Source organism: Mesoplodon bidens, assembly GCF_964165515.1.
Source record: "Mesoplodon bidens genome assembly, chromosome: 8".
In the NCBI taxonomy this organism is placed as follows: Eukaryota; Metazoa; Chordata; class Mammalia; order Artiodactyla; family Ziphiidae; genus Mesoplodon; species Mesoplodon bidens.
The window spans coordinates 30,841,957-30,853,243 of NC_138165.1; the positions used below are offsets into that span (position 1 = coordinate 30,841,957).

The following is an 11,287-nucleotide window of genomic DNA, read 5'->3' on the forward strand; positions in this document are numbered from 1 at the left end:
GCCTCCCAGACGGAGGGGCACATTGTTACCAATGGCGTGCTTTCCAGTTAACTCAGATACTTCTGCAGAGAAAGTCTGAAGAGAGGCTTGTAGTGGTGAAGTTACCTTTTCCTAAAGGAAATGTGAACTAGCATATGTTGAAGAAACCCATAGAAAGGAAGCACAGGCAGGTACAGAAGCAGAGCTCGTCTGAGTGTGGTTTGAGACAAATCCCCGAGTGCAGAGAGCGCTTGCCTTCTTAATGAGCTCGCAAGTGATGGATGCCTCTCCAGAGGATTCTTTGCTTCCAAGAGGGGAAAAAGTATAATTGAGCTTATAGATCATTCTTTCTACTCCACAGAAATGTGTGTGTGAGCTCTGAAGGATAGAAGCTCTATTAAAGTTCCCAGTGAGTTAGGTTAGATCAGAGTGAGTGGGGTTATAGATTTTTGACTTGCACCTTCTTATTAATATGCATTAGATTTGGATATTATCAAATCAATGGTGGTTTATTTTAAAATTCCTGAATCTTTTACCTGTACTTCCATGTTGTTTAACTATTATCTTAAGATTTGTTGTCTTAACCCACAGCCAGCATCGTCCTCAATGGTGAAAAACTGAAACCATTTCCACTAAGATCAGGAACAAGACAAGGTTGCCCACTCTCACCACTCTTATTCAACCTAGTTTTGGAAGTTTTAGCCACAGCAATCAGAGAAGAAAAGGAAATAAAAGGAATCCAAATTGGAAAAGAAGAAGTAAAGCTGTCACTGTTTGCAGATGACATGATACTATACATAGAGAATCCTAAAGATGCTACCAGAAAACTACTAGAGCTAATCAATGAATTTGGTAAAGTTGCAGGATACAAAATTAATGCACAGAAATCTCTGGCATTCCTATATACTAATGATGAAAAATCTGAAAGTGAAATCAAGGAAACACTCCCATTTACCACTGCAACAAAAAGAATAAAATATCTAGGAATAAACCTACCTAAGGAGACAAAAGACCTGTATGCAGAAAATTATAAGACACTGATGAAAGAAATTAAAGATGATACAAATAGATGGAGAGATGTACCATGCTCTTGGATTGGAAGAATCAACATTGTGAAAATGACTCTACTACCCAAAGCAATCTACAGATTCAATGCAATCCCTATCAAACTACCACTGGCATTTTTCACAGAACTAGAACAGAAAACTTCACAATTTGTATGGAAACACAAAAGACCCCGAATAGCCAAAGCAATCTTGAGAACGAAAAATGGAGCTGGAGGAATCAGGCTCCCTGACTTCAGACTATACTACAAAGCTACAGTAATCAAGACAGTATGGTACTGGCACAAAAACAGAAAGATAGATCAATGGAACAGGATAGAAAGCCCAGAGTTAAACACACGGACATATGGTCACCTTATCTTTGATAAAGGAGGCAGGAATGTACAGTGGAGAAAGGACAGTCTCTTCAATAAGTGGTACTGGGAAAACTGGACAGGTACATGTAAAAGTATGAGATTAGATCACTCCCTAACACCATACACAAAAATAAGCTCAAAATGGATTAAAGACCTAAATGTAAGGCCAGACACTATCAAACTCTTAGAGGAAAACATAGGCAGAACACTCTATGACATAAATCACAGCAAGATCCTTTTTGACCCACCTCCTAGAGAAATGGAAATAAAGACAAAAATAAACACATGGGACCTAATGAAACTTAAAAGCTTTTGCACAGCAAAGGAAACCATAAACAAGACCAAAAGACAACCCTCAGAATGGGAGAAAATATTTGCAAATGAAGCAACTGACAAAGGATTAATCTCCAAAATTTATAAGCAGCTCATGCAGCTCAATAAAAAAAAAACAAACAACCCAATCCAAAAATGGGCAGAAGACCTAAATAGACATTTCTCCACAGAAGATATACAGACTGCCAACAAACACATGAAAGGATGCTCAACATCTTTACTCATTAGAGAAATGCAAATCAAAACTACAATGAGATATCATCTCACACCGGTCAGAATGGCCATCATCAAAAAATCTAGAAACAATAAATGCTGGAGAGGGTGTGGAAAAAAGGGAACACTCTTGCACTGCTGGTGGGAATGTGAATTGGTACAGCCGCTATGGAGAACGGTATGGAGGTTCCTTAAAAAACTACAAATAGAACTACCATATGACCCAGCAATCCCACTACTGGGCATATACCCTGAGAAAACCATAATTCAAAAAGAGACATGTACCAAAATGTTCATAGCAGCCCTATTTACAATAGCCCGGAGATGGAAACAACCTAAGTGTCCATCATTGGATGAATGGATAAAGAAGATGTGGCACATATATACAATGGAATATTACTCAGCCATAAAAAGAAATGAAATTGAGCTATTTGTAATGAGGTGGATAGACCTAGAGTCTGTCATACAGAGTGAAGTAAGTCAGAAAGAGAAAGACAAATACTGTATGCTAACACATATATATGGAATCTAAGAAAAAAAAATGTCATGAAGAACCTAGGGGTAAGACAGGAATAAAGACACAGACCTACTAGAGAATGGACTTGAGGATATGGGGAGGGGGAAGGGTAAGCTGTGACAAAGTGAAAGAGCGGCATGGACATATATACACTACCAAACGTAAGGTAGATAGCTAGTGGGAAGCAGCCGCATAGCACAGGGAGATCAGCTCGGTGCTTTGTGACCGCCTGGAGGGGTGGGATAGGGAGGGTGGGAGGGAAAAAAAAAAAAAGATTTGTTGTCTTTTTCTATTGTCTTCCTTTTCAGATTTTTCCTTTTCTTTGTACTAAGTTGTCATAATGGGTTATCCAAAGAAACTTTTTCTAAACGAAACCTTTTTTTAAAGTAAGCAAAGCAAAACAAACAGGCAAAAAAATTAAGTTGATACACAAGAAAATGTGAACTGACAAACACATTACCTTAGAAAAAAGCATGATTGACAACAAACATTAAACATATATATGATGGCTACTGAATAAAATGCAAATCTCATGTAAAATAGAAGTTTGGAAACAGATCAGTGATAGCCAGAGGGTAGAGAAGGGGGCTGATTATGAAGAGGTGTGAGAGAATTTGCGGGGGAGGTGATGGAACCGTTCTATGTCTTGACTATGATGGTGGTTACTGGAACATATGCATTTGTCAAAACTAACTGTATGCTTTAAAAGGGTAAATTTTAAAGTATGTAAATCATAACAAAATAAGAAAGGGGGGGAAGTTCCAATCTGAAAACAAATTTAAAAAATTACACTGCGTTGCATAGGACGTGGGTGTGTGTGGGTGTATATGTTCTTACCTTTGAGATGAAGCTGCATTGGTTAAGAGTATGGCTCTTAGAGCCAGAGGACCTGAGTTCACCCTGGAAGTTATAAAATTCTTTCTTGCCTCAGTTTCCTAATCTGTCAATTGAGGTAACAGCAGCATCTACCTCATGGGGGCTATTGTTAGGAATAAACTACAACAAAGACAATGACAAAACAGAGTAATGGGCACTGAAAATTTAAGGCTTTGCAATGGGAGAAAGTCTCTGATGTTTTCTTTTTCCTCACCTCATGCTCGGTGAGGTCATCCTTGTCTCTGCTGAAAAACAGTCTTCATCACAAAACGCCCACACGTAAGTCTTCCCAGCCTGCCATATCAGGCAGCCACTGCTGAGGAAGTGCTCTGGAATAAACCTCAGAGAGAGAATAAATCACCTCTCATGCCATGCTCCCTCCAGGTGAGGACTGAGGTCGTTGCAAGAGGCATAACAAATAGTTGACATAATGTACCAAGCTAACAGATTCTATAAGGAAAACTAAATGGAAAATTCTTCTTGAGTGCTAGGCACCTCTGGCTGAAGAGACAGTGGAGCCTGTGTTATTATAGATGTAGTTGAATCAGTAATACTTGTTCTTTCATTTCTTTTGCATTTCACAAAAATGCCTCTTTTAACCAAAGAGGTAAGGAAATATTATCGAGGGCAATTTTTCATGCTCACATGGATTATATTCTGGGACACCTTGCTTTTCTAAACAGCCTCGTTTCTGTTTTTTTTTTTTTCCTCTCAGAAATGTATTCAATTCTCTTCCAGCAGCCTGCATTCATCTGGAAAGCTGTAACAATCAATTAAGTAAATGAGAAAATAGAATGCTTGTAATTATGATAATCGAGCTATATATGAAACCCACCCTCTTAGGTCTACCACCCACACATCTTTAAGCAATATATTAATTAAGCTTTGGGTAACTGTTACAATTAGAATCAAGCTTTTATCATTTTAAAAAATCACTATGAGAGAGACAAACGAAATATTTTAAAAATATACGCAGTTGTCGGTTTTTAATGCAATTCATGATCACAACTGCACCGTCATCTCCCTGGCTGCACGGAGACAATTCCAGGATGCTTTACTGATGTGGCTTTTCATTGACAAGTGGAGGAATTTCACGTGTAGCACCTTCTTCAGATGTTTTCCTGTTTCTCTAAATCAGAGGTTGGCAAACTTTTCCTGTAAAGGACCAGATAATAAATATTTTAAGCTTTGCAGGCCAACAGGCAAAGTTGAAGATATAGGAAAGTACAAGTGTTGGCAGTTTCTGTATTGATGGGTTCAAAATATAATAAAATAATAATTAAGTACAATTTTTTTTTTTTTGCAATACACATCTACTAATGAGAAAAGCAGAATTCTTCCTGTTGGGATAATATTTTGCTTAGTCGGAATTCAACGTTAGTGTCTCCTATCTTTGAGGCATTGCAAAGGTTCATTGTGAATCCATCCTTAGACAGATGTGGTTCACAGAGTGTGGTCTGCCAACCCCTGCTCTTGATCAGTGTTCTCAACTTTAAGGGGCAAGAAAATCACCTAAAGGGCTTGTTAAAATAGAAGGCTGAGTCACACCCCCAAGTTTCTGGTGGAGCCTAAGAATTTGCATTTCTAACAAATTCCCACTTGACACTGATGTTCCCCATCTGAGACCATACTTTTAGAACACTGCTCTTGATGTTGGTCCCTTTAAAAAGTCACATTGAATACAAATCTATTTCATGTTTTCATCGTTCTACTCACGTTTCAGCTTACCTGATGGACTTTACCTTTTGAACTCCGAGGTACAGGGTTAGTAGATCCAAAGTTTAATATCCACTAAAAAGTGAAGACCTATTTAGCTAGATCAGATTGATAATAAAAGGAACTTTTGTCTCTTAAAGAGCTATTAGTCTCTTGCTTGCAAAGTGAGGCATCAGCAATCAGCATCTACTTGTCAGCTGTAAAGAATGCCTGAATAGCACTTTTCCAGTCCCATCAAACTTTTAAAAGAGTATGCAGTATTCCAAAGGACACGTGTGGGTGAAACACAAGAATGACACTTTTGCCTTAGATTTGACATATCCTAGTTCACCATACATTATCAGTATAATGCTCTCTGGATTGGAATTTCTTGGCATGTTCAACCCATAAAATTTAACACAAAGACTTTCATGAGGCCGCCAAAGGGCAAGGGAGATAATAGTTTCCTAAATCCTGGAGTAGCCCATAGTCTACTAAACCAAGTCATCTCTGAGTTGACTGTTAAGTTGCCCTGGGCTCTTGCGGATGAGCTCCAAATGGTTTGAACTGTCACCTATACTGAGGTTATGGGGAAGGGTAATAATATGACAGGGCATCAGCTAATTTCAGTAATCACATCTCACCAAAGAGATCCTTTCAGAAAAGAGCCAAGTGGAAAATATGTTCTCCTTCTGTTTATTTGTCCCAGTGGTTTAAAAAATCAGCTTTAGGGAACCATAATCTTCCTCATGACAGATGGGCTTATACATTAGCATCGTGCTTTCAATCAACAGTTTACATTTCATGAGGAGGTGAAGAAACTGAATGTAAAGACATTTTCAGCATCTATTTGTCATTTTTCAGTTTTATAACATTGATACAAAAAATAGTATTCTGATTAGCAGCTTGATTGGCAACCCATGTAACCCTAAGTAGTACTACAAACCTGGAGAGTGCACTTTTACAGACAATTACGGTTGGTGAAATAGTATGTACAATTTTGACAAATAAATACATAAATACAATCATTCAAATATAACGATATACCTAAATGTCAATTATCATCAACAAGCGTTTCTAGTAAATTACTTCTTTCATTCACAAGTTATTCTGTTGCTTATAAAAACTATGTTCACCTTTACAGAAGAAATGACATAATCAATTCCCCCCTAAACCCACATATTAGGAAAGGTAGAAAATGAATCCCAGATGCTTTATGTAAATATTCCATTGTCTTTTGATAGAAGAGCTTTGATTGAAAAAACTCCTTCCTTAGCTTCTCTGTAAAGAGTTTCTTTTCCCCATATCATATCACGCAAAGGGGTTTTGTTCTTCTGAATTTATTCCAAATTGAAAATGATCTTCATTTTTTACTTCTGGTTATTTAAAAATACAATAATATATATATTGAAACTGGCATTTGCTCCAATACAAGAGACACAAAGCCACGCACACTAGTCACCAAAGATAAAAAGCTTTTTTTTCCCCCAAAATAAAACTTTAAATGAAAATTTAAGAGTACAGACACGAAGTATTGATACCTTTTGTTATCCAATGCATAATGAACAAAACAGGTGGAGGGATAGCAGATTTTTGTAAAAATTGTCTGAATGACTCCTGGTAAAATGCTATCTGAAACACTATTTTATGTCAAAGAAATGATAATAAATTAAAAAATGGCTTAACAAATCATCATTTGGCCAGTGTCATAAAATTAACAAAAGTAGAAAATTAGAGCTTTTTCCTCATCACTTGACTTAAACATTTGTGGAACATTCAAAAAACGAAGGGCAAACATGCTTTAGGCTATTGAAACACCGGACAATTGGCCTTGCCTCACCAAGCTCCATGCAGAAGAAAATGTACATAGCAAGCTGATTCTAGCAATACATACAGCTGGGGAGAAGAAAAAAAATGCCTTTAAAAATATATACATACGGTCTTTGATGAATATTTATATGTTTGTCACATGGGTACTATCTAGCATAAAAAAGTTAGGAAATCGTTCTGTAAGACATGATTCTCTGATTTTTGCCCCTTTTAAAGATGAGGGCTCTATTCGTAAGTTACTCACACGCAGACATATAAAACGACTCGCAGATGTACACATATGATGTTTATACTGTGCAATTCCTTGACAGTGAAAGTAGCTCGACTGAGCATAAGGTAAACGCAAGAAGTTGGTATGACACTGAGCCTTGATTCGACTGCACGATTGACAGGCAAACCAACTTCAAAGTCATGAGACTTTCCCAGCGATCGGAATGCACAGCAGTTGAGAGTTGGGGGTTGGAGGGTGGCTCGCCTTATGCTGATCCATCTTTCTCCAGGATACCTAATGCTATTTTCTAATCTAACTCAGCAGTCCTGCTGACTTGAGATGACGATGTATTAAGGGAAGGAAAGGCCTATCACCTCCTATTGGGTTCTCTTGGGCTGGAGATGAGAGATCTGGTGTTTTCAGGATGTAAGCCATGGCTTCCATTTGTACATTTCATCTACTTGTTTGCTATCAACTCCTAGGGGGGCTTGCAAAGGTCAGGTTAAAAAAAAAAAAGGTACACTCTTTCAGTTGTGGAGCTTCTTTGAGTGAAAACAGAAGTTTTCTAATGAATGGTAGAAGCGTGCAATGTGTGGGTTTGCTGAGTGTCTATTCTTCTTCTGCCAGAGGTGGACTAGCTCTACCAGGCCTCAAAGTTCTTACTGAGAATTCAGATCAAATGTTTCCTGAGATCTAAGTTGATGTGATACATTTTGCAAAGCACGTGCTTCAATGACTGTAATATACCCCCAGCCAGAGGCTCCTCCCCAAAGAAAGGCAGCTGCCTTCCCTTTCAGCAGCCTGGGATATCAAGGCAATTCACTGAAGTAATAACTTATTCACCGAAACCTGAAGAAATGACAGAGAAATTGAAACTTCCCCAAACACCTAACATATTGAAGGAAAAGTCAAAACCTTAGAAGAATCAGGTGCACTAATAGTTCATATTTGATCTGTATTTTGGCAGATATTATGTTAAGATGATGTTACTACTAGTGATGACCATCACTGTAATTATGTAATTATTTTAGCATTTAGCATAATGCATGATACATTGCATTATGTAGCACCTTTTAAACTAAGGATCCCAAAATACTTAGCAAATGTGATTTTCTCTCACAGCACCTGTGAGGTAGGTGTTTTCTCCAGCCGTTTTAGAAATGAGCAGACTGAAGCACAGCAAAGTGAGGATGCCTGCTTAAGTGACCCACACGATGGCAGCAGGAGAACCTGAACCCAAGCTTCCCCACCCTTCCTTCCTATAAACCTCAATCACAGAGCTTGCAGAACACCCCCAAACAGCATTGCTGTTAGAGGTACCTGGCTGTTCCAGATGTTAGAGAGATTACATCTATCAACAGCGGGGCTAAATCCTTCAGTACCATTGCTCCCTGTTCAAATAGTTTCTCATGTGCTTTGCAAAGGTATGGAAGGGGCATCTGACACTAGTGCCAAGCTTTTGTTAATTGTAATGCACACATACATTTATATTTTTCTCCATGTGATATATTGTCCTTCGGGTCTCCTACCAACTTATTTCTATACATGTATCTGCCTGAGCCAGAAAGTGTGAAATGTATTTAGTGACATTGTATGGGGGAAGCAGGTGAGATTACATTTAGCAAAATCTCCTTGGAGGCACCTGGTAATGTTTGTTCTGAAAGAGCAGGAAAAAAAAAAAATTCTCCTGTTTATTTTGTTACGTAGCGTTTTATATACATTCTACCCGCTGACCAGGTTTAATCCTTGGATGAGCAAGCAGAGTTGTCTTCCAAACATACAGAATATTTAATTCTCAAGTTTAAATTCCCATTTATTTAACTGCAGCCTTCCTGCCAGTACTAAGTTCATTTCTTGGTGGAACTGCAAATACTGTACACATTACATGGCAATATATGTAAAAATTCAATGTAACAGCACACACAGTATTAATAATCACATCCAGTGTGTCTCCCTGACTGTGCATTATTTCTGAATTGTTTTTGAAAAAGTGTTATTTACTTATTTACTTTTGCAGAGAGGATATGAAGACATTACCGTGAGTTCTAGTTTCCCAGAACCAGATTTTTATCTCAGATGCACAGTATGTAAATCCTAGCAGTTGTTTTTGAGATAAATGCAATACTTCAGGACCTGAGAATGAAATCTGGCCCTTTTAACTCATGTATTATTTCTATGAGCAGAGCTTAACACGTATAAATTGGCAATCCAAGAAAGGAACTAGGAGTGGGAAGAAAAGCACTTTTAACAAAACCCCTTCACCAGTTCATTTCCTCTGGTGACACCTGTAAAATACCTACACCCTAGGCCTCATTTCTTAAAAAAGAAAAGAAACGTATTTACATTGGTAAAAATCCTAACATCTGAGATGTTTCTTGCTTGACATGTCATTCCAGATTCTGTGCATTTCTTCTGGAGAGATCTGATGCACGGTGATAACTCGGCGATACCTACACAAACTGTAGGCCATTTTCCAGTGATTGAAGCCACTGTTCTGGAAAGGATGGATGCCCAGCTTTCGAAGACACAGTCCCACATATACATCTTCCAGGTGAAGCAGCCTGGTGTGGAGTGAGGTCTTGTAAATGAGTTCAGCCACATCAGCTGAAAAGATATAGCCAGTCCCCGAGCAGAAGGGTGGGTAGTTACTGTCAGGGTACAAATCCCTGGGCATATACCACTTACTGCGGACATCTCGGATTGGCCCTCCATTGATGACATAGCCAGTAAAATACCTTCTTCTTGGCTTGGTGGAGGGTTTTAATAGTTTATAAATAAGGTTGTCCATGTTGACAAAAATGTCGCTGTCTGTTTTCATGACATACTTGGCTTTTGAACAAAAAGTGGCCACCCATCTCATCCCCATTAAGGTTTTGAGGGTAAGGTTATGGTAGGAATCAATGAAGTCCTCCACGATAATGTCGTGAAAGATTTGGCTTTCTTGCTCCACCATCTGATTGAGAACGGGATCAGCGTTCTTGCCCAGGAGGAAGAGAGTGGCTATCTTGATCCCTTTAAAGTTGTTCTCATCCCCCCAGGTCTCTCGGATTGCCTGCCGGGCATCGAATTCTTTATGGGTGGTGCTGATGAGGATAACGAGGAAAGGAATGTTTTTCTCACATTTGTTGGGCTCATTTATAAGAAATTCAAAAGAATGGGGGTTTATAGGTCGAGTTCTTATGTTGCCAAAGGTGAAGTTTTTCCTGGCAACTGTCAGATGGCTGAATGGCTTGGAGCCAGTGTAGGAAGAAGTAGGGCGAGTTACACTCAAGTACCAGAGAGCGCTGGCCCAGCACACGACGGTCAACACGTATAAACAGGAGACCTTTGAAGCCATTGTCTTGAGAGCACGTCTATTCCCAGTATTGAAGAGTATGCCTTCTTGGCATTAGTTTCTTTTCATTTGGCAAAGGTAGCATATTACTAGTAAATCTTAAAGTTTGACAGAGAAGCGTGAGTGCAGGACTGTCCATGGGTCTCAGTGGCCGTCTGGCACCTCTGCATTCACTCTACTTTTCTCCAAATCTGATACAAGGGTCCAGGTCTCATAAATCTTCCTCTTAACTCTGCAAAATCAAAGTACAGTTGTCATTCAGATTTATTTAGTCATTTCACATCCTCAAATAAACATAATAAGGGTATAAGGATTACCCATGCTGATTAAAGTAAACACAGGCATTCATTTCCATCAGTATTGACAACTCCCTGACACAAGCATTCTACCTTTCTTCCCTTGATAGAAGTTGTTTATGGATATTCATAGCTCCATGGTATTAGCAAATACATTATAAATTATAGATGAACATGAAGGAAACTGAATATTCGTAGTTTTAAAAAAGATTCCCCCTCTTCACAAGAGGCCTTCTTTGCAGTTAAATATCAATACTTTCTGATGCTACAGTCTTCTTTCAACCAGGAAAATCTCACACATGGCCTCATATCTTCCATTTTTCTCAAGTCTAAGTTTTTGTTTGCTTGATTCTGATGAAGTAATCAGTTCTCAACATCTCCTTGTTTTCTCTAGCCCCGTTCTTGAAAATGTGTCGATCACCACTGGAAAATCTTTGCTGAAATTGTCTTCCTTGGCTTTGACTTAGAAGTAATTCCCAACTTTTCTCACTTTTTCCCTTATTTTGGCTCTCACAAATGTTAGTTCTTCATTCTCAGTTTTCTGTGACGCTTCGTATGGAGAATATCCTTACCCCTCATGCAT

General features: G+C 38.6%; 1 protein-coding gene across 1 annotated transcript; it reads right to left on the minus strand.

Moving 5' to 3' along the window:
• Positions 1–9,197: 9,197 nt before the first annotated feature.
• B3GALT1 (beta-1,3-galactosyltransferase 1) lies at positions 9,198–10,493 on the minus strand. The gene has a single exon (XM_081242283.1). The coding sequence runs from the start codon at positions 10,409–10,411 to the stop codon at positions 9,431–9,433; it is 981 nt and encodes a 326-aa protein (XP_081098409.1). The 5' UTR covers positions 10,412–10,493; the 3' UTR covers positions 9,198–9,430.
• Positions 10,494–11,287: the final 794 nt, after the last annotated feature.